General features: G+C 41.8%; 1 protein-coding gene across 2 annotated transcripts; it reads right to left on the reverse strand.

The window, feature by feature from the left end:
- Positions 1 to 32: 32 nt before the first annotated feature.
- Positions 33 to 21,532, reverse strand: acap1 (ArfGAP with coiled-coil, ankyrin repeat and PH domains 1). Of its 2 annotated transcripts, XM_040140321.1 has the most exons (23): positions 20,944 to 21,532; positions 18,335 to 18,392; positions 15,475 to 15,594; positions 15,062 to 15,115; positions 14,807 to 14,865; positions 13,540 to 13,723; positions 13,030 to 13,074; positions 12,733 to 12,828; positions 10,211 to 10,285; positions 9,941 to 10,053; positions 9,666 to 9,717; positions 9,398 to 9,498; positions 9,070 to 9,181; positions 8,703 to 8,917; positions 8,515 to 8,584; positions 8,233 to 8,327; positions 5,795 to 5,988; positions 5,222 to 5,272; positions 4,863 to 5,038; positions 4,050 to 4,159; positions 2,613 to 2,723; positions 2,463 to 2,524; positions 33 to 780 (listed from the first exon to the last, which is right to left on the reverse strand). In XM_040140321.1, the coding sequence occupies exons 1-23, from the start codon at positions 20,994 to 20,996 to the stop codon at positions 683 to 685; spliced, it is 2,304 nt and encodes a 767-aa protein (XP_039996255.1). In that variant the 5' UTR covers positions 20,997 to 21,532; the 3' UTR covers positions 33 to 682. The 2 variants fall into 2 exon arrangements, with proteins under 2 accessions (XP_039996255.1, XP_039996256.1); XM_040140322.1 differs by lacking the exons at positions 18,335 to 18,392; positions 20,944 to 21,532 and adding an exon at positions 16,766 to 16,852.
- Between the last annotated feature and the right edge of the window lie 1,085 nt (positions 21,533 to 22,617).

Below are 22,617 nucleotides of genomic sequence, written 5' to 3' on the forward strand. Positions count from 1 at the left end.
CATTAACGCTTACAGTTCGTTTTGTATTGCATTTTATTTGATCGTGATACAAATCCAAAGTACCTCACATAGTTAAACTAAACAGACATGAACGGTGTCTAGAAATGTTCCAAATGTAAAAATCTGCGTACAATACTATTCGATGGAAGACAGTTGACATTAAATTCCACTTTTTGCTACAATTATGTCCATTTCCACCAAACATCTTCACTTCATTTTCATGTAACAAGTCAATGGAAATGGCATAAAAACACAGCATTTTTTGGTTAAAAAACTAAACAATAGAGGATTTTTACAGGATTTAATTAGGAAATCTTGGCAGAGTGAACGTGTTACCCTCTGCTAGACATAAAGACACCTCATGTTGGTCTCATAAAGCTGTTCCAGTGTTTCCACTTGGACAAAAAACTGTTCTGCTCTGACGTGTTTGCACAAAGAATTCACTGTTCCACGTGTTCATCCCTCTGAAGTCAACACCAGCTGAGCTCTGAACTGAACATGTGGCAGGTAGCCAGAGAAAGAGAGAGAGTCAGTGTGTGTGTGTGTGTGTGTGTGTGTGTGAGAGAGAGCATGTCTGTGAGCTGAATCCTAGCATGTTCTCTGTACGTCCTTGCAAGTTCTTGTCTGGCTGAAGTGTGAAATGTGGCATTGTACAGGAGGCTGAGGAGGAGGCAGCAGCTGGTTAAGATTTGGGGTCTGCACTGCGGCGTTTGAGCTTCTCGGGGTTGTTTGAGGCCATGTGTGAAAAGTCTCTGAAGATGTCATGGTAGGTTTCATCACCTGGAAAAGACCGCAGAAGAAGACATGAGCCTTAAAGCCTGACATTTTTTAAGATTATTGCAAGCTTAAAAGCTGTTAGGTTTTAGAATCGGTTGCCATATGAATGCCATCTCTTCTGCTTTAATTCTTGGCTTAATGTCCCTTTCTCTCTGAGCAAATCCTCTATTTTAATGAGACACAGCTGTGTTTGAACCATCACATCTTTCCTCAAAAGTTACATCATTGTAAGGAGGACATATTCCACTTCAGTGACTTAAACTCCATCAACTGTTTCCTGAACACATTTAGAGTCGTAGCCCTAAAGCAAAAAGCATGCAAGTGAACAAATAAACACACATTAGGGCATGCACATGCACTTTACCTCTCAAGTTTTCAGTAGGTGGCACACTGCACAAGCAGTTGAGACCAGCTGGACATCTCAGCGGGCAGAAGGCAAGGGCACATGAGTGCACACAACAAAGACACACAACGATAAAGCACAGCACATCAACTACCGACCAGCAGTTGTTTCAAGCAGACAAAAGCATCACGTTTCCATTCCTTCATGATAGAAAAACTTAATACAGTTTACACTGGAATGTCGAAAGAAAACTTAATAAAAGCCTCCACTCGAGGACAACCATGAAAGAATGGACTTCGCGGCTTGAAAAGGAGCCAGATGACAAAATGCAAACAAAACCCGCTGTTAACCTTAAGCTTCAGGGCTACAGCAAAGAGTTCTTGGACCTGGCTGACAGCATGAAATTTTGATAAATACAAACATGTAATATATGACAGTGTAAAAGCTCAAACTGCGTCACTATTCACAGAATAGCAGGAGAAAATCGCCCTTGAGAACCAAACCCACAGTGAATTTAGCTTACATAACTGGACTGAACCTAACAGCCCAACACACACCAAGATACATAATAAAAAAAACGTCAGATAAAGTCAGCACATTGTACATGGTCTATTTAAAAAATATCCCAGATATACAAAATCAAAAAAGACCTGATATAGGTCTATTATATATATTTTTATATATATACACACACACACATTTTCTTAAACCTCAGTTCACACAACAGCGAAACACCCACATGAAGCACCCTCTATTGACAAGGTATTTGGAGACTTCGTGGGTTTCAAAGTGCAGGATGATGTGTGTTTGTAATTCCAAGTGCAGGTGGACGCTTAAGAAGAATGTTTCGAACAATGTCCATTCTTTGTTACACAAGACATTTTCCTGTCTTTGCTGATCAATAAATCTGTTTTCGTTTACGTCCTTTAGGCTCTGCCTTTAAACTGTCGTACCGTGTGTTCTGGCCCTTTCCTTGTTTCTTTTTCTTTTTCTTATGTTAGAATTAATGATACATGTTTCCGTGTGGTACATGTGGTAGACCAGGATCATTTCTCAACAAACACTGCAGATAAAGACCACATGACTTTGCCAAACTGGTGATTTCAGCAGTGGTGCCTGACAACCTGACAAAAACTTGTCTAAACTGTTTTCTTTCTTCTTTTAGCTTAGAGCAAAACACAAACCCATTCCAGTGCTGACTTTTATCCCCACTAACCATTTTGCCCCCCCAGAGCCCAGCCACTTATGTGGTTCTTTATAGCCTGGAGGCTCTTTCTGGTGTGGGCCATCCCACCTCCAGTCCCACCCAGTACCCCCCCAGATCCCTGGCCCCCTGAGTGACCTGATTGGCCAAATGCTCCATCCATCTCCCGCATCTCCTTGTTCATTTTGGCAATCCGCAGCCTGAAGGAGAGAAGATCAGTTAGAGGAGTTGCCGTTGTCAACTGTTTACATGTCACGTCAGAGGTTTCTCTTCTCCACAAACACTCACAACGTGACGATGTCGGCGTTGGCGTTGTCCACAGCGATCGTTATGGGGTCTTTCTGGTTCTTGTCTGTAGCGTTGTAGTCTGCACCTCGCTTCAAGAAGAGACAAACCAACCTGGGACAGAAAAAGAGACACATTAAAAGAGGGCGAGAGTGTGTGTGCATGTAGCAGAGGGCCTTGAAACAAGACAAAACAAACAAGAAACAACAAACAAGACTTTGTGACGTTGTTTGATCATGTGTGAATATTGCATCTCAGACTCCATCAACTGTTTAAATTCACTATCAGAATAATTTGCCTAATCTTCACAGCTCTTCAGTTGGGGGTAGAAATGGAAACCGGAATGCACAAAAGCTCTTGTGGCCTATTACTTCCTGGACTTATTTGGTCAAAAAAGGGGGATGCTGAACAAGTAGAATCTTTCAGGACCACTCAAATAATCTCAATCACTCTGTATTTTATATACCTTAGTTTTGAATGCACTGTAACACACTGTTAATCGGGCTCCAGAGTTGTGCACCACTGCAGCGCTCTGCAATCTGACCCAGGCCAGAGGAGATTAGATCTGGATTCGGCCTTAACTTTCTGATAGGCAGTGAAATACTGGGCCCTGTGTTATCTACATTTTCTTCCTTTCAAAAACCTTTGCCAAACAAACGGTCACGTCCTTTTGGCAAAGATTACTTGATAGAAATGTTTCTGTAAAGCTACAGTGGACACTGCTTTGAAATGACACATGTGACATCAATACCTTCAGTGTAAATCATGTCAACTGCACAGTCCTGTGATGCTTTAAGATAAAACGCATTCAAAAATCAAGCCATTAAAAGTCTTAAAATAGTGATTCCAGCTTGCTTGTGATCTCAATCGGAGCTTCTTGTATTTCATTTCAATTCATCACTTGCTTTCACTTTTACGCTACACAGAAATATCCTTTGGGCAAACAGGGTGAATCTATTTAGCTCTGTTAATGTTTGTTGGAACCATGCCTGGAGACTTAAATAGATTTTGTGTTTGTATATGAAGCAATCTGTTTATTCGTCTGCACTTGCATTTCTGTTTGATAAACCAACCTGTGTCAATTAGGGAGTTTATAAGATGAAAATTGCAGCGGTTGAAGTTTTTTGCAGTCTGTGTGTAATTTTGTTGTGTATCTTTTTTTTCATTTTCCTTATTGTTAAGTATCTGATTGGTCGTTGTTGCTAGTCTGGTAGCCTACTTATGCCTCTAGTACTACATGATCTATGGGTTGTATTGTAACATTCACTTTTAGTCACAGTTTTCAGTGTCACCCTTTGCACATGGAATAAATTGATTCGCTTGGCATCTGAAGAGCCTCTTCTCATTTTTTTTGCAGTATGCATTCATTTTGTCAAGGGGTAATGGGACTGTTACTTAAGTGTGACAGCACGTGTGTGTGTGTGTGTGTGTGTCCCCTACCCAGTGTGACCTAGGATGGTGGCATGGTGCAGTGGTCCTCTCCCATTGCTGTCTGCCTGGTTGACGTTGGCACCGTTCTGCAGCAGGAACTCACAGGCTGCCAGGGCGTTCTGGTCAAAAACACAAGAACACACAAGCTGCCGTTTGGATTTTTATTTACTGACAACCTACATGATCCTGTTTTACTGTCTCCGTACTATCATAATGTCCAAACACGTTAACACAACAAGACTAAAATAATAAAACCCTGCTGGCGATACCTAGAGGCTGCATTATAAAAGGCTCATTTTTGTTATTCTTAGGCCAGTATCAGCTATAAGACTAAAAATACCAAGGTTATCCTAAGGGTTTATCCCCCTAATGCATGAATGTGCTCAGATAATTTCACGTCAATTAAGAGGTACTTTTAGTGCTAAGTATATTTTGATTGGTGGGTGTTACAACAGGAAAGCTTTTGAAAAATGGAAAGAATTGATCCTTTCAAAAGCCCGACTGTGTTCAGTAAATTTCATGGCATATTTCTTGCTAGATCTTTGATTCTGCTTGTGCACTAGTGGAAAATTAGGTGGATACAAACATCAATAGGATTTATCTTCTGGGGACATTGAATGTTCACAACGGATGTGATAGAAATCCAGGTACATGTTTTTCAGATACCTTTCCATGCACCAAAATGTTAGTCATGTAATTATTGGCCTGCAGGTGGTGCTAGGGGAAAGGTCAGGGGTCACCAAAATCCCTAGGATTCACTCTCTGAATACCATAAATATTCCCATAATATTTGATGGAAATCTGGTGCCTAGTCTCCCTCACCGCTGAGACGGCCTGTATCAGCGGTGTGCTGGTGTCCTCAGCCACGTTGACCCAATTAACATCAGCTCCGTGAGCCAAAGCGTCTGCCATGACGGGGAAGTTCTGCAGGGCGGCTGATCGGTACAACAGTGCCCCCGGGTGAAGTCCGCTCAGATCCTCTTCTTCCTCGCCCACATCTGAGAGGAGCAGAGAGTTCATTTGTCTTTTTGTCAAAGGGAAAATGAAGTTTTGGCGAATACCCTTTTCCTTCTTTTGAGACTTGATTAAATACATTCAATGTGGTCTAACACTTTTCAAAATGTTCTAGTTTGACAGTCCATGTCCTGTGTGTGTGTGTGTGTGTGTGTGTTTTATCTTACCTTTGGAAAAGCTTGTATTGTTCTTTTGGTAAAGGTCACTGGGGCTCAGCCCTGATGTATGGGTGAGAGGGAAAGAAAGAAAGAAAGAAAGAAAGAAAGAAAGAAAGAAAGAAAGAGAAAGAGAGAAAGAAAGAAAGAGAGAGAGAAAGAAAGAAAGAAAGAAAGAAAGAAAGAAAGAGAGAGAGAGAGAGAAAGAAAGAGAGAGAGAAAGAAAGAGAGAGAGAGAGAAAGAAAGAAAGAAAGAAAGAAAGAAAGAAAGAAAGAAAGAAAGAGAGAAAGAAAGAAAGAGAGAGAAAGAAAGAAAGAAAGAAGAGAGAGAGAGAGAGAGAGAGAGAGACATGATTACTGGTTTATCCTGCTGACTGCCACAACAACAGCAGAGCAGGTCCTTGGGATTATCAGCTTTTGCTGGATCGCCAAATTTGGGGATTGTGTGAGAGTTTGTGTTAACATCAGCAGGAGTAAGCGAGTCATGGAGTAGACAACAAGCAAGTAAACCAGCTGAGTTATCAGACTTTTAACAGCCCACGGATCTCCATCTACCCATCCTCATTCCTGTCTCTCAGGGTTTACCTGTGAACCGAGGCAGAGTGGCCCGGTTCGGTTTGGGTTTGAGCGGCGGCCGCTGCATGGTGTGGTCCTGCGTGGTCGCCCTGTTCCTCCTGGCGCTGGATCGCCTCAGCGGGGGGTTTCGGCCAGTCTCTGGCAACTTCTGGATAAACTTCTTTTCAACGTACTTTGATCGAATCCACGACTCCTTGTCTCCTCTGAGAGACAGAAATGATAGATTAGACAGAAAGAATGATTCGGAGAGCGTTGTAGCGAATGCATATTTCTCCAGAGAAATCTCACAAAATCTGACAATCTACAAAACAGAAGAAACCTACGTGCAGGGCTTTGTTTTTCAGTATGTTTCTGGGTTAACTTGTTTCTCAGTTTGACTCCATAATTTGCTTGTGCAGCTGTGCAACAAGAATGCTGAACACATGGCTCTTAGGCACTGAGTGTCTTTTAATTAAGTGATAAATTCAGTTAAAAGAGGTCTATTTAGGACTCACAGTGTCTCCTTTCTTTACTGGTTTGTTACAGCAGAAAAGTAAGATTCCTACAGCTTAAAAAACGTTTAAGTCCATGTTTATCAGCTGTGGATCCTAAGGCATTTGGGCTGTAAATATTGGGACTAAAGAATAAAAACAAACAACGCAAAAAAAGACACTCAAATAATCAAATAATGTATTACAAGACTGAAAGCTCATGCTGCAGAAAGCATGCAGTCTCACGACAAGTTTCCGGACACTTTAGTCACGATGTTAACCATCTGTATCATGTACCTGTGCCACTTCCTGTCTGCTGTGACACAAGAGAGGAGAGAAGAGGAAGTCAAAACATAAGTCTAAAGAGAGTTTCAGGCTGTTAATATCATCATTTGTAAACCACATAGATCTCTGCAGAGGGTACATTTTGAAAAAGCTCAGCCACTGAACCATGAATCTTCTCAACAAACATGAGCTTTTCTCTGAGTCATGGAGAGCTGGAGCCAATTCACTCACAATCAGAGCGTGACAAGTTAGTCTTCAACCAAAGAACCAGAGTAAAAAATATGCCGTGCACAGGAGGAATTAAACCTTTAAGTAATGTCAACAATGTAGCAGCAGGAAGAGATGAAGTGTGTTTCTGACACAGTCATGCTGGATCAACAGCTTAATAAATGATGCTAGAAAATCTTTAGAATTTGAAAATAAGTTCCATCGAAGACAGGTTTGTAGTACAAGTGTGGACTATTGTCTAATTATGGAGGACCAAACATGACTTATTTAAAGGCAAACAAGTAAAATGCCCAAAGCAAGTGACTAATAAATAAATGTTAATACATGATTAAATGAACAAAATGTACAAAAAAATGACATATAAATGTGTATGCAATTTAATTCCACGTGATTAATTTTGTCTTTCCCATCAGGATTTAATTTCCTTCCAGCAGATTTGGTTTTCCATTTATCATTTTCAGTCAGTACGGTTTAAATGTGCCAGCGGAGGAGTGGCCTAATGATTTCCCCTTTAACATGCACTTTAGGCAGGATTCAATCAAACCATCATAGGTTTTTCTCACATATGTGGTTTTCCATCTGTGACAGACCAATGCCTACTGTAACGGTCGCTCTTTCGGCAACATAATCACAATGTGCCCTGCTTTCACAAAAAAACAAGCAAAACTGACATCAGCTTGACAACCGACTGCCAATATTTCAGTAAACCAAGATTTTTTATAATGGAAGCTGTATTTGTCCATCGCAATTGAGATTGATGCTGCGACATAGATTGGTGAAACAAAAGCTTTGATCGACGCCCTTACAATTAGCATATTGAGATCATATAATTATAATTAGGCCACATCTTCATTTAAGGAATTTTTGGGAAAAGTACTTCTCAGATGAGTGACAGAAAATAAAAAATAAATAATGGGAAAGAAATTAATTCACAAACATTTTGTGCATTTTCCTTCCTTTTTTAACTACTTATTGAAATTCAAAATAAATCGGGCTCAATTCCCCTTTACTTAAAGGGTTACTCCACCCATTTAGTATTGCACTTCAACAAAGTTAGGAGACTTCCGAGAGACACGTTTAAATAAGAATGGTCAAAAGTGAAGCAACAGAGGCTGATATATCCTGACTTTTATTCTCCAGTTGGGGTCAAGCTCAAGAAATGCTGGGTCCTACATTTCCCATAATGCAGCCAAAAGCATCTTTTCATAAGATCCATCCTGCCCGGTAAATAGCCACGTCTTGCAAACTCCACGCTCTGGTTTCTAACGCAGACTTTCTTTTCTGATGTGTAGCCTCAAGGCCAAGCCAGGTTGTTGTCTAACCCTTCGGAAAGCTCCTCCAGAGCCACAAAAGATGTCATACCACTGTTTTCAGTACTTGGAATGTGTAGACTGAACTGCACATGTAAAATCAGTGACATGGCCCTTTAAGGTCTGCACATTGGACAGTATTGATCATTTGTACCTGGGACTGGAGGGATGTGGCTTCTTGATGGTGATCTCATCGATCCGGGCCTCATAGATCCTGTTGATTACTGTGTTTCCTAATTCACACATTAACTAACGAAAGCACAAAAATAAACAAAATGAATTTATTTCAGTGCTAATTGCTCTTTTGGAGAGTTTAGTTGAAGTAAACTATTAGAATAATGCATTGTATAATCATTATTCTCACTGGAACTTTTTGTTAACACAGAAAAGGCAATAATGATGTTGTATAAATTTTGTAGTTAGAAGGTTAAATTACCTTAATAAGCTCTGGCTCCCAGGAGTCGAGGGTGAGGGAGCGCACTTTGGAGAAATGGACTCCCAGGCTCCTGTTAGACAGGATAACTATTGATGCTCAGGTTTCAAGCCAAGTGTGTACGTGTGTGTGTGTGTGTGTGTGTGTGTGTGTGTGTGTGTGTGTGTGTGTGTGTGTGTGTGTGTGTGTACCTATGTATTCCTGAGCAGACAATACAAAGCGTGATGCCCAGGTTGATGGAGGCCCAATCAGGACCAGGCTCCCCGCAGTCGCAGCACTGCCGGTTCCCCGGGATGGCCTGAACCTCCTCCAGCGCCTTGCAGCCCTCCTTCTCCTGATCCACACCTCCTCCTCCTCCTCCCCCGCCTCCCAAGCTGCTTGCTGACACCGAGCTGCAGCGCTGTCTCTGGTAACCCCACACACACAAACAAAAGACTGAGGAGACCCACAAAGGCATACAACTTCCTCTATATCTCCCCAGATTAAACTCCCACTGAAAAATAAAGATATAGAAGATAATGCGTGTGTGCGCGTGCGTGTGTAGGTGTATATTCTCACTGGGCTGTGTGGGTCCTCTCTACGCTCCTGAAAGGCTGAGGCAATGCTGTTTTGGACGGCACTGATCCACCCTTGCTGCTGCCTCTCTGAGTCCGCCTGCATCAAACAGCACCTAGAAAAAAACACACACACACACACACACACACACACACACACACACACACACACACACACACACACACACACACACACACACACAAACTGTCATCAACTCATTTATTAGTACATGAGAAACAATAAATTCTCACAAGCCGACTTTCCAGGACACTTTTCACCACCATCACTCAAACACACATATGCATGAACATGTTCGCCCGCACAAACTCACTTCGACGGGGAGACCACTTCAAAGCAGAATCGTCTCTCGTTTTCAGTGCTGGGCTTTACTGTGCAAAGACGCAAGTCCTCCACCACAACCGTGGGCTGGTCCTGAGAGAGACGTAGATAGGAAAAACTTGCAAGTCAGACTGTGCATGTGTTTGTTTGGGCGCGCACATCTGTGTTTAAATAAAACTCTTTATTCTATGTTTGGCTGTACATGCTTTTTTCATTTAAAAAAAGCTTTTTAAAAATAGTGGCGTATGTTCAAAATATACCTTGAATTTCTTCTGATACACCAGCTGATTTTTTTGAATTGAAAACCAGCGCCTGGAGCAGAGAAAGAGAATGAAAAGTTCATAAAGTCAAGGATTAAGCTTTTGGATTCATTTTTGCTCAAGCGCAGAAAGAAAAGACAAGTAGTTAACACGCACAGAAACCACTTTTCAAAAAATGGGACATTTGAGTCCTTTCAGTGAGACCGACGGGGGGAGAAAATCATTCATGGTAATGCAGCTGTTCCGTGTGAGACATCTCACAGGTAAACCCATACCTGCTCCAGGTCTTGAAGGCGTTGCTGGCTCTCTTATAAAGGTATCCTTCCATGGCGATCCCATTAGCTGCGTCAGCATTGAAATCCATGATGGAGTCATCGTAGGAGACATCCTGGAAATATTTTAGAGAGAAGAGTCACAGAGTGTCGTTGAAATTACAAGGAAGGGATTGGACAACTTTAGTTGTAGGCGTGACAGGATTGTATTGAATTTCTATGGGATGTATCCAAAAGTGCTCTTTTAAATGTTAAACATTTTAAATGTATTACCTTTTTCTTGATTGCAGCATGTCTTTGCTCCATGTCCCTCTTCTCTCTGGCTGAGTTTAGAACAAACTGAGTGTGCTGTTAAAAAACAGAATTAGAGAGAAGTCATTCTCCAGACACCACTATTGATTTTTAAATCACGTATATTACTCCGCTCATAATAACTCTCATAATGCCAATCTTTCGGATGCCAACGTCGACAGTTTTAAAGAGCTGTCGTGTATAATCTGTTAATCTTTGTGGCACATTTACTGATGTGCAGTTTTAGTCAAGTCAGCAAAGTAAAACAGGTACTGGTTTAGTGCGTCGCCCAAAGATGCTTCAGTGAGCCGAATACAAACACTGGGGTTAAAAACCCAATGGAGAAATAGTAAAAAAAAAAAAAAGTAAAAGTAAAAGTAAAAGAAGTAAAGACAAAAGTCAGACTAAAAGTCAATCATTGAAAGCTTTTTCGCCTTTAAAGATTAGCATTCTGAAAACCTGTAAAAATCTGTACAAGTATAATTGCATGGACTTTATGCACATGTTGCTCTTTCTTCTATTTGTGCCTATTTAGCTGTTATCCTGTCTTTTCTGCCCTTTTGCTGTACTGAGGGAAAACTTTCCCCCTTTTCCTTTTCCTTCCCTCTCTAACACATTTGCCTGTGTGAGAATGACAGAAATTGAGGGAGATCAAGAGGTTTGAGGCAGGTTATCACTCCTGCGGACTCTCCAGGAAACAGGAATTAGGAAGTGTTGAACATCCTGTGCCAAACTGAGAAACAGCACTGGTGGTTTTCTCTTTTAGAGAGTCTGCTTAGTGTATTATTCCTCCTTGTCTCTCCAGCCTCTCTGTCTCATCTGTTTATTCTTGTTCCTGTCATTTCCTGTTGAAACAGGAAGAACTTTGCTGTGGTTTGATTTGGCCAGTGAATGCTGACATGTTCATTTCCTGTGTCAAACTCTTTTCATTTAGCAAAGACACTCCATACCACACCATAATGCTGCTAATGTTCAAGGTTGACAGCCAAAAATAGCTTTGCAAGAGAAGAAGCAGGAATTAACACACACACACACACACACACACACACACACACACACACGTAGACTTGTGAAATATTTCCTGTTGTTGCTTATTTTTTCCTGCCGCAATGAAAGTGTGATGTCAACTTGTGACTGCTCAACCCCATCCCCCCAGAAAGATGCAAAAAAACGTCTTATTCAGTTCACCCAAACAACATTTTGGAAGCTATCAATTCAGAAACCATGTGGTTTATTGTACACAAACATGGTTTCGTTATATTCAACATGTCTTACCAATATCTTGTAAATCACTCAGCCAAAATAAACATTTTGAATCCATTTTGTGCCTCTTAAACCAACAACAAAGCCTTTTTTTAGTGTTTTAAACCTGCGTTGATTTCATAAGCTTGTGGTCGTCATCTCCTCTTTAACTGGCACATTGCAGCTTTTATGGTAGATTACCGCCACTAACTGCAGTTATTCCAAAGATTCTGGCTTGTGTCCTGTGAAAAACTCCTAGATTGTTTCATCTGAATAATTGTTGGATGCAAGAGAGGGCACACTATCAAACATTTCACAGAAAAGAAAAAAAGTTTAGAGAAAGGTACAAATATAGAAACACACAAAAACAGAATTGTGTGTAGCACAACTTTGCTTTTTACTTCTTTTCTATCTCATTAATCATCTGAACCCAGGTTGGGATATGCGGACGTAAACCCTATGGTAAACCAAATCCATCCAGCAAGATGAAAGGTCACCTAACTCTTCCTCTTCCTAGCTAGCTTAATTTAGCTTGGCGAATGCTATAAGTAGTAGCAGTAGCTAGCAAGTCTTCCCTTGCAAAAAGTGATTAGAGACCCCATTTATATAGAACTTTAGACGCATCCTTCTCCTCTCTCTCAGTTCCAGCCCAAATAGCTGCCTCTCATCACATTGTGACGACAGTATTCATGCTTTTAAAAGAAAGTGTTCCGGTCATATAAACATCACTGGTAGCCATATTGGAAGTCCTCGCTTTTCTTCATGAGAGTTGAGTATGGAGCTAGAGCTGGGAGTCAATTAGCCTAGCTTACCAAAAAGACTAGATGCTGGGGGAACAGCTAGCCTAATTCTCCACAAAGTTAAAAAAAAGCAAAAAAAAAAAAAGCCTACCAGCACTGTTAAGGCCTACTAATTAGTGACAGATGTATTTTTCAACTTTGAACTGGGCTGGGTTAGCTTTTTCCTCCTGCTTCAGGACTTTTTGTCAAGCTAAGCTAAGCACCTCCTGCTGTTGGCTGAAATGCTCACTACACCTAGTTTACTGAAAAACATGCTTTTTTTCCCCTATTCTCCACTTTTACCAAGGACTGAACCCAAGTTTCTTTCAAGGTAAGTGTCTCCTTTTCCTCCCCAATTGTTATTTATTTATGATTTGTGCAGAGACAGTTTCTGTTCTTAAACGGCATGTTGGCACATCACATGACTGCTAGACGATTTGATTGTAATAAAGGAAATCAAATCGGGGTCTGACAAGCTGTTACCTCTTCATTCAGTTTTCGTCGATACTCGTCCAGTTCTGACAGAGACTGGTGGCCTTGTTGGAAGAACTGGGCCTGGGCCTCCATCAGTGACAACATCTGACAGGAAGCATGAGAAAACGTTTACAAGAATTCTTGCATAACTTTTTTTTAACAAGACACCCTCAAAAAAATCCAGCAAAAAAACTGCCCGATAAGGCATACAGACACACAGTACAGTATACATTTTAAAGATACAGACACAATATTATCTACAAAAACAAAAAAAAATAAAGTTAAAATAGGTCAACGTGAACTCACTGCCATCAGAATGTCTGTCTTCTTCTTGGCCTCGAAGACATTAATCTGAAACAAAAGGAAGCAGTGGTTTCAGAAATGTCATGAATCCGTAGCCAAAAGTGGCCAGTCAAACTATTGGGAGCCACGACCGCAAGCCTGGAGAGACGCCCTGAGGCAAACTTGTTATCGTTCCAAGACAGCAAAGGCACAACTGTAATCAGACATGCTGTTGGATATTTTTTCCAGGGTGTTTTTACTACCTGGATCGAATGGTTATATAACTTCCTTCAGGTCTTTGATGGGATAAACAATATTTCTGTTTGTCCTCCCGGAAAGTCTTTTAATCTCTTTTGGCTGTTTGGTGCCAGACGTTTGTTTTCTTACACATGCATGTAGTCTAAGTCGAAGTGGATCCCACATATCTATGTTGTTATGCACACACAAGTGCAAGTTCATGTATTAATAGTGAGAGATAAAGTGGAAAGGTGTATAAAGATAAAGATTTTTACTTCGACCGGCATTCTTTCTCACCTCCAGCACGTAGTCCAAGGCCCCAGACCGAAAAGCCCTTCGTGCGTTGAGCAGAGCATTACTTGTCTCCTCCACTTCGTGTTGCTTGCCCCGCGGCGCCTGAGCGTTTCTCGACAGCGCTCCCTCCAGGGATTCGCTGCTGCGCTCAAACTCCTTGCGCACATCTTTCAGCCGACGTACATCTCTGGAGGACATGGAGGGTGTAAAAAGAGATAAATTTGGTTTGAACGCTCTGCTCACATGTGGATTTAATTATTACTTGACAAATTAGTCTATGAAATTAGGCTTTTAGAGAAGCTACAGATGAGTTTTCTTCTTAACATTTTGCTTTCACACACAATAGGCAGTTTTGTTGGTACAGTTTAAAGAGGGGTTCTGGAAGATGCAAATAGTATCAGCTTTACAAAATATTTTGAGAGGAAATAAAAGGTTGTCCTTGAAGGTTTGGTTATGTTTTGTAGATTATTTACCTGCATATTTGAATACCACTTTTAAGGCTTCAATTCCCCTTCAAACGGAGGGCCCCTATTATACACTTAGCGCACTTAGCAATGTATATAATATATCTTCAAATTTTTGGTGTTTTATTCTTTTTTACTTTTTCTTTACTGTTTCAGTTTTGCAAAAACATTTTGAATTTTTATAACATGCTCCCATTATATTTTTTCTGCCATATTACTCTACTATGTACTATACTGTACCATATTATATTAGCACTGTGACTTCCATTAGGCATTGACAGACTGTGTAGGTGGGGATTGAGGATAAATTTATTTATTTGATGTATTATTCACGTATTTTTTGCATGGTAATATATTGTTTCAAGTCAATAAAGCTTACGTGAAGAAAATAGTGTCAGCGTTTGTGTATCCCATTAAGCATTTGAGGAGAAAAGTGCGGGCCTGCTAGATAAAGGGTTAAACCACATTCAAAATGTGTCACTGGCTAAACATCCAACTAATGATTATTGTCACATGCTATCATGCATCTTCTCTCTCTCTCTCTCTCTCATCTAATCTACCATATCATTCCCACTAATGAGAGCACAATGCAAGAAAAAGTACGAGGATAAGGAAAATGAAGGATCATAAGCCTCTAATATATTTTTCATGCAGTGGGCTAACGGTTGGCAGACAAGCAGAGGAGTGACTCAGTCTGAAGAAGGTGGCTGAGTGCGCGAATTACACTGTTGCTAGACAGAGAGAGGCACCAAAAACACAAAGACTAGATGAACAAACAGGAAAGTCTGCCAAAGCAGCTCACTCACTCTTTCACAAAGTTCTGCAGCTTCGTCTTGACTGACTTCTGTGTGGTTTCAATCACTTCCTAACAGGGGAAAAGAAACAGAGACCGAGACAGCCCTAATACAGTGAGCACAGATAAACGTTACATGTCCAATGTAATGGGTTCAACAGTGTGCTGCGACCTCGCCTGACCATATACTGCAGCTGACATGCGTCATGAGTGGAATGGAAACTGTGTGCAGAGACATTAAGTCAAGAGCCCAGACAGACAGACTCACCCCCTGTGCATCCAAGATAGCAGACAGCTTTTTGGAAAATTTGTCCAAACACTCCTGAAGGACAGAGATCTTAGATTAGCAATTGAATGTTTTCCATCTTCAACAACCATGTCTGTTTAGTAGTTATAGTGGAGATTGTGATCCCAAGTTCAATTCACTCCATTTAGTGTAATTCAACTCCATGTTATGTAAAAAAAAATTTACTCTTGTGTATAAAATATTCAGTATTTGACTGTTTGGGTTAATAAAATAAAATAAGATTCTTCCACATATGCATTTAAGTTGAAAAACATTTCCCTTGAATGCCTACGTCACACTCTTAGTGGGGAAATGACGGTTTAACACTACACCAGAGATAACATGGGCGTATAAATAACTCCCCGATGACTGTTTTGTCAGTGTGCTCCTCTCACCTCCATCATCTTGTCCCCGGAGCACTGGTGTCCCAGCTCCCGGAGGCCGTTGACGAAGCCCTTGCTGGTCTGGCAGTAGACTCTGCCTGCCTCCAGCATGGCCTGGCATTGCTTCACAAGCTGCAGGACACAAACACGCAGCACCACAGTCAAATCCACCGTGAATACTTCAACGAGAGGCACTTGAGGGGACTAACGGCCGGTCATAATCGGTGTAATTAAATGAACATAACGAGGAGTTATTCCGGGAGGTCACATATTAAAGCAATGAAACAGTCAGAGTGAGAAGTTACTCCATTTTTGTCTAATCACTGTGAATACTGAATAAAAACCTGTGGCTTCTGTCAAAGGGCCTGGCCAATACTGGATTTTACAGGCTGGATTTTGGATTTGAAACCTGGGTACACGTACTGAGGCAAGATCTTTTGCAGATTTACTGACATACAAAAAAATCAAACAAGAGTTTGAAGTTAAAAAAAACAAAACCAAACTGGAAAATAATAGCTCCATTCATTGATTATTTTGGCCACTTAGAGGAGGCAGAAAAAGCTGTAAAGACAACACTGACGTAACCCCATCTCATAAAGCTGTTATGACTGACGTGTTAGCTGACAGTTGGTTATTTAGAGTTTCATTTGGCGCCGCGTTTCTGGCCACCCAAAAAAAAACAAAGTGAGTCTAATATTTATTCTCCTTTTCACTGTTTGGTCTCCTGGGACATCTAGTCTCTGGCTCTCTAGCTGCTAAATGTGTGTTCGCCAGCTAGTCCCTAGCTAGCTGTTGTAAGGTGCATAAAACCGACAAAACAGTGCTCTAAAATATGCAACAAAGCTCCATAGCACTGAGGGGAACTGCAGAGGTGCTGATAATTCTCTGTGGTTTTCTCACTAGTAGTCATTTGATGCTGCAAAATCGATTAGTGCAGCTTTAAATTCCATAAATTGTACCTATTAAAAAAAAAAAAAAAAAAAAAAAAAAAAATACAAGAAAACTACTGTTAAAGTTGACTTAAACTAAATAAAAGCCTAACGTACATTACACTGCAGCCTAGGTAAACAAGGACTGTGCGAGAATGAACACACTTGCTTGAGGTTATACTGTGCATTTTGAAAGCATAAATTACACACGCTTCCTCTTACAAATGAAGAGTTATTATGAAGAAATAAAACACGCTCTTGATCAATGCTAGTGTTTAGCTAATGTTAGCAGACCTCAGATATTGCTGTGTAACCCACATTTCCGAGTCACTAAACTGACGTTTCTGTCGTTTTCCGGTTTATCTTGGTCGCACCTCTGCGTTTACAACTTAGGCCTTTGTCGTTCCCTTGACGACACCGAGTTTAGCGACGTCGTTATTCAGAGGTAACCGAAAACACCTGTGTGAGTGTGAGGGAGCCGTTTAATTGCTACAGTTTCCCCCTTCGCTCATCCTACAGTTACGCCGACACCGAGAGGCCGCAGCGGGCCGATACGTCGGCGACGGCAATGGCCGGCTACTACGTCGCTCGGTCTCCGCCGGGCAGACATACACTCACCTGCCAGTTCATTAGGCACGCCCAGCTAAACATAACACAGTCTAATCCAACGCTTTGGAGGCTGTAGTTTGAGGTTAACAGGTGTTCATTTCTATTCTGTCCACCCCATTCATATCACTGAGGACATACTAAATCATAGAAACACCTCTCTGTAAAAAAACTACACCCTCTAAAATGATCTTAAGTACAATTTTCAGGTGCTTGTCCTTTACGTGAGTATTTACATCCTTTATACTCCTCTACAGTTTATCTGACAGGTGTAGCTACTTTGCAGAACATGGTTTTACATAAAAAACATATAGTTAGCCTTTAAAATATGAAATATTGCTATGTATTAAACAATCCAACTGTATACAAAATAGTTTAAAAATAGCTCCACATCGACTAACATTAAAATTATACTTTTAACACATCAGTAATAACAATCAAACAATATCAAATTTATCAATATAACGTAATATGCTCAATACAACTCTGCATGGTGAATACTTTTCCTTTTAATACTACTACTTAAGTAGATTTTGCTAATGAAACTTCTACATATCTGGCGATAGGACGAACTTAATTCAAAAGTTACTTTTTTTAATCTGCCCTCAGATCAGGCTTGTTACATCTTGATAAAACACAGCACGGCAGCTGAGCAGAAAAAAAACTGGATTATTTTTTATCTAATCTTCACAGTATTAACGTGCGGTATTCATGCAAGCGAAAATTCTCGTCTCTGACATTAAGGTCAGAGGTCAGCTACAGAGCAGCAACACTGGAGCTGGTACAGAGTCAGGTTTTTGCTCAAAGGACCTTGGGCAGCGCAGATAAAAAGGGATATGAGGGAATCGAACCCAGGCAGTCCAGTTTTTCGATATCACAGCATCTCCATGCTGCCACACATTAATAGCTATGGGAAAGTTATAAGTTTTAATTTGTGGTTTTTCGATATCATCAGGGAACAGAAACGCGGCGTGTCATCATTTGAATACATCTGAAACTGTAACATGTAAGGACACAGAATGGAAAATATGGCTAATCGCATTAAAGCAGAAGAAATTGCAGTTCTCTCTGCCGCAGAAAAATACAATGGGGAAGCAGAACCTGCAGCTACTTCCTGCTCAAGTCAGGTGAAATATACCTAAACCACCACTGCCAACCTCTCACTTCACTGCCTCTTAACAAGAAGATCACATGTCCAGCAACAACCAACACCCGTGTGTGTGTGTGTGTGTTTTTGTTTGTGAGTGTGTGTTGGACGTCGGATTTTCAAAAGTAGAGCAGTGACTCAGGATGGTATCACTAAAGTGTGTGTGAGTGTAAGGTCTAATGTCTCTCACCTTTTCTAATCGTGTCTCGAGTTCGCTCACATCGTTCTGGACCACTTCGACCTCAGCTCTGAAACAGGCGAATGCACACAAAGACACAGGGTCATACAACAGGGTTTCCGTGTCAGGGGTCGCTATAGGTTTACACAGAGAGATCAGTGCCAAACGCATAGTTAGTTTGGAAGAAGTTGAAGTCAGTGTGACTTTAGCGCTGAAAAGATGCGTCTATTAATCTCGGGGCCGATAGAGTCAAAAATCAGTGGATAATTTTTTTATCAACAATTAATTGTTTAAGTCATTTGTCAAGCAAATGTGGCAACATTCATCGGCTTCAGCTTCTCAAATGCTGTTTTTCTCCCTTTAACTTGAAAGTAACTTTAAAAAAAAATAAATGTTTTGGTTAAGGCTGTTGATTGGATAAAAAAAAGCAATCTGAAGATGTTCCCTTTAAAATAAAATGATTGAATCGATAAATTATAAAAGTAATCAACAGATCAGTACATTAGTTGCAACTCTCTCGTGTTCATCTTCATAAATTCCACAACATTTGAAATACTTTTCATACGACACTGCATGTTTTGTCGTTTTAATGCTTTCAGTGACGCTACAGCGTCACAACATCGAGGGAATTGCGATGAGTCCGTAACACCAAATGTTTCATGGCTGTTGGCTATTTCAACACACGTGCGTCTTTTTAATACCTCGCTTCACTGCAACTTAGCTTGACATATTTGGGACTTTTAGAAACTTTGTGACCTTGAGCAGAATTTAAAAAGCATCTCTGCGGGTCTGAACAGAGCCTAGGGGACAACCTCAGACATGGTAATGTTGTGTAGGCCCGCAGGAGCTAATAGCACACTGAGAAGATCCTGAAAGCGTTCAGACTCTAAAGACAAACATCCAGACTTTTTACTCCAGAGCATCTAACCGACTAAGTTTTGCTTTTGAGTCGAGCTGGCCTTCTCAGACACCTCGCGCATGCGCACACTGGTGTGACAGTCGGTGTCTCTTTCTGCCTCTCGTCTCCTCTCATACTAACAGCTCGACCATGTGGTTTCCGCTGCCTTCCACCAACAGCACAGAGAGACACAGAAAGAGAGACAGAGGGAGGAAGAAAAAAAAAAAAGAGTCGAGACTGAGCGGAGGGAGAGGAGAGAGGAGGGCCTGGGCAAACACTAACTGTTTGTGTTTTCTGTGTTTGTTAGTGCGGGGTGTTTGAATCAAAGCGTGAGCTCATGCCTTCTTGAAATATGACCGAATGACAACTCAGCCAAGGAGAGAAAGAAAGAAAAGAGAGGGAAGGATGGAAAAGCTGGAGGCCCACTGGGGAGGAGAGCAAGAGGATTCCTTCATTAAAAGAGACACCTCCTTTTCATCTCCCCCTGAGTCAGTCTCACAGTTTGTGGACAGAGAGTAGGAGAGCAAACTAAGACAGAGCTAAGGCTGAGTTTCCGCCGTGCTTCTCCCCACAGAAAACACACTTCCTGTCTCTCCTGTTGATCACCTCAGCACATCTCGCCTCACTTCCTGTTGCCCTCCCACCGTTACCTAGCAACAGGAGGTAGACACACTTGCGTGGCTGTCCCGCGCCGTCGGTGCAGTTTTCTCTCTTTCTGTCCTCTGCTTTCCTTCACTCTCCCTGTTTATCTGCTCGATTGGCTGTGCTGACATGCGTGATTACTGGGGCCTTCCTTCCCTCTCCCTCCTTTCCCTTCCCTTCCCTTGCCTCCTGCTTCCCGGCCTGACACGAGACCTCGCCGCTGCAGCTGCCACGGCTCAAACTTTCCACCACTGTGCAAGCCCCGCATATTCGATTCAGCGAGAGAGGGACAGGCGGGAGGAGAGGCCCGAGACCCAGGGCTGAAATATGCCAAATCAGCTGCAGGAGATGACACCAGCCACAACCAGGGCACACCCGTGCTCCGCCAAACTCTCTTGAGTCGCTTGCAAAACCAACTTATTGAAACTTCCCTTTCGATTACATCAGATGCTGATTTCTGTGCTGAAAGAAAATCGGTTGTATATCATGGGTGATATTCAGTGGAGCTACAGTGGCAGCTTGGCTAGAAGCTTTAGAGGCTCTTAAATGTGGTTTTATGGGTAAAAAAAAAGAAGCTATGAAGTAGTTCTCGGGTGATATGGGGAACATTTTGTGTGAGTTTGTCAACGACCATGTTTCCAATACCCATGTATCCCATGTAACTTGCAACCATCATTGATGTGGCTCTGGTGAAAAATGCGGAGTGACAGTATTGAAATCCCAGGGCTAACGAGAGCTTCCTGTGGTTCGGTGACACATCAGACCTTAGATCGGGTTTTTTTTTTTTTTTTTTTGCATGTCTCATTCCTGTTAACTGACCCCCGACAGCCACAATGACAAGACATGGCTTGACCTCAGACCCGGAGGATGAGGAAGAGGAGGAGGAAGAGGGGGGGGGTGGTGGTACTGATTTTTGAGCGTCAGCGGCTCAAACTGAACGAAGTAAATGTTTTTTTTTTGTTTTTTTTAAGCCACACCGACAAGGCAAATGCCAGCTTGAGTTAAACGTGAAGCCGAGGAGACGTGGTTTTATTGGTAGGGGAGAGTTTATCCGACGGGGTGAGACAGGTGGAACTCTTACCTGAAGCGGGGAGAGTCTTTCAAGCACTCCTCAAAGTCCAGCTTGACTGTCATCCCTCCGTTTGGCCACAGATCACACCAACACTCCTGCAATTCTTCGGATCCTCGCTTCAGGCGGCGGCGGTGGACGGGAGCCCCGGCAGGGGGGCAAAAACCAAAAAAAAAAAAACCCCAACTAGAAACTGAAACGCCTCGGTTTCAACGCTCCACATCGGCAGCCCGACTCATCGTTCTCGGCGGACGTTTTTTCCTTACACAAGTATCATTTGTATTCCTCCCACGGCTCGTCCTGCCCGCCGGACCTGTCGCACGTCCGAGCCAGAAGACGACTTGTCACCACTCATGAATGGACGCGGGGGGATGTTGGCTGCGGTGCTAACATCTTACCCGGCAAGATAAAAAAAAAAAAAAAAAAGCGAGGCAGGGTGCTGCAGAAAGCCGGGCGCAAAGTTTGCACGGAGATCGAGTATCCTTATTGATCGAATCGGATCGATATTCCCGAATCAGATGGCAGCCTGCGGATTGGAGGTGGACTCCGGTGCCGACTGAAGCGCTACTCGCTCTCTCTCTCTCTCTCTCTCTCTCTCTCTCTCTCTCTCTCTCTCCCGACACACACACAAACACACACGAGGTCCAACCCCCCCCCTCATCGCACATCTCCCTATTTCCGGGTTTCTTAGTCATGGCAACTTGTGGTTTTGAAGTAGGAAACTGCACAAAATGAGAGGTTACACCAACAAGTCTCTCGTTGACTGTAGGCTGCATCGTGTAAAAACGTGGGGAGTTTAATGATCCTTAATCTGACTCTCTGACATTTGATATCACGGCTACATACACTGGGGCCGTGTGGAGATGTTTCTCCCCCTCGTTTGGTTTCACCAGTTGCTGTTTGCGTATTCCACTCCTTAATTTCAGTGAACTGTGAGGTTCGCAGGCAGGGGAATTGGGTGTGTATTCTTGTCTGGCAACCTGGTCTGTATTCTTTTTTCTTTTTTGTTGAGGTGCAAGGAGGCGGCAGTGAAAGCCACCCCAATGCAAAAAATGAATACCTGTGTATGGAAGCCTGTGTCTGCCAAGAAAAAAAAAAAAAAAAAAAAAAAGAAAGAGATGAATAGTAATGCATGATAAACAATTAAAAAAAGGGAAAACTCAAAAAAAAGTTCCAAGGTTGTGACTGGAAATTTTGAAATTCTGAGCCAAAAAGGATGACTGACTAAATACGAGATACTGAGTGGGAATTAAGGTTTACAAAATCAAACATACGAGATAATACCTCACAAACATGAGATAGTAAGACAGTGAAAATAAAAGACTTCCAGGACCTAAATTAGTGACGTTGTAGTTAAAATTATGGAATGCCACGTCAAAATTCAGACTTACTAAGTCACAATTACCAAATGGCATTTAAAACTATGACTTACGGAGTCAAAATATGAGATACTAAGTCAAAAGACAGACTTAGTGAGGAAAAATTACTACATAGTGAGTCAAAATTATTATCTAAATCAAGCCTAAGGCTAAATATGGAATTGTTAGTCAAAACTATTACTCACTAAATCAAAATATGAGATGCTAAGTCAAAATTATGAGATACTGTAGTAATGCCGGGTTCAGGCTACCTGATATAAACCCGATAAAAGCCCAGCGTCGGACGTGACAGCTGTTTTATCATAGT

Source organism: Xiphias gladius, chromosome 12, assembly GCF_016859285.1.
Source record: "Xiphias gladius isolate SHS-SW01 ecotype Sanya breed wild chromosome 12, ASM1685928v1, whole genome shotgun sequence".
NCBI classification, from domain to species: domain Eukaryota; kingdom Metazoa; phylum Chordata; class Actinopteri; order Istiophoriformes; family Xiphiidae; genus Xiphias; species Xiphias gladius.

What these genes read in the sequence shown, in the direction of transcription:
- acap1 (XM_040140321.1), bottom strand. Translation starts at nt 20,996, where the DNA reads ATGACAGTCAAGCTGGACTTTGAGGAGTGCTTGAAAGACTCTCCCCGC. An exon ending in CTGCAGAACTTTGTGAAAGA is followed by an intron (nt 13,724 to 14,806) that starts GTGAGTGAGCTG and finishes CATGTCCTCCAG; the next exon opens with AGATGTACGTCGGCTGAAAG. An exon ending in CCTTGGACTACGTGCTGGAG is followed by an intron (nt 13,075 to 13,539) that starts GTGAGAAAGAAT and finishes CTTTTGTTTCAG; the next exon opens with ATTAATGTCTTCGAGGCCAA.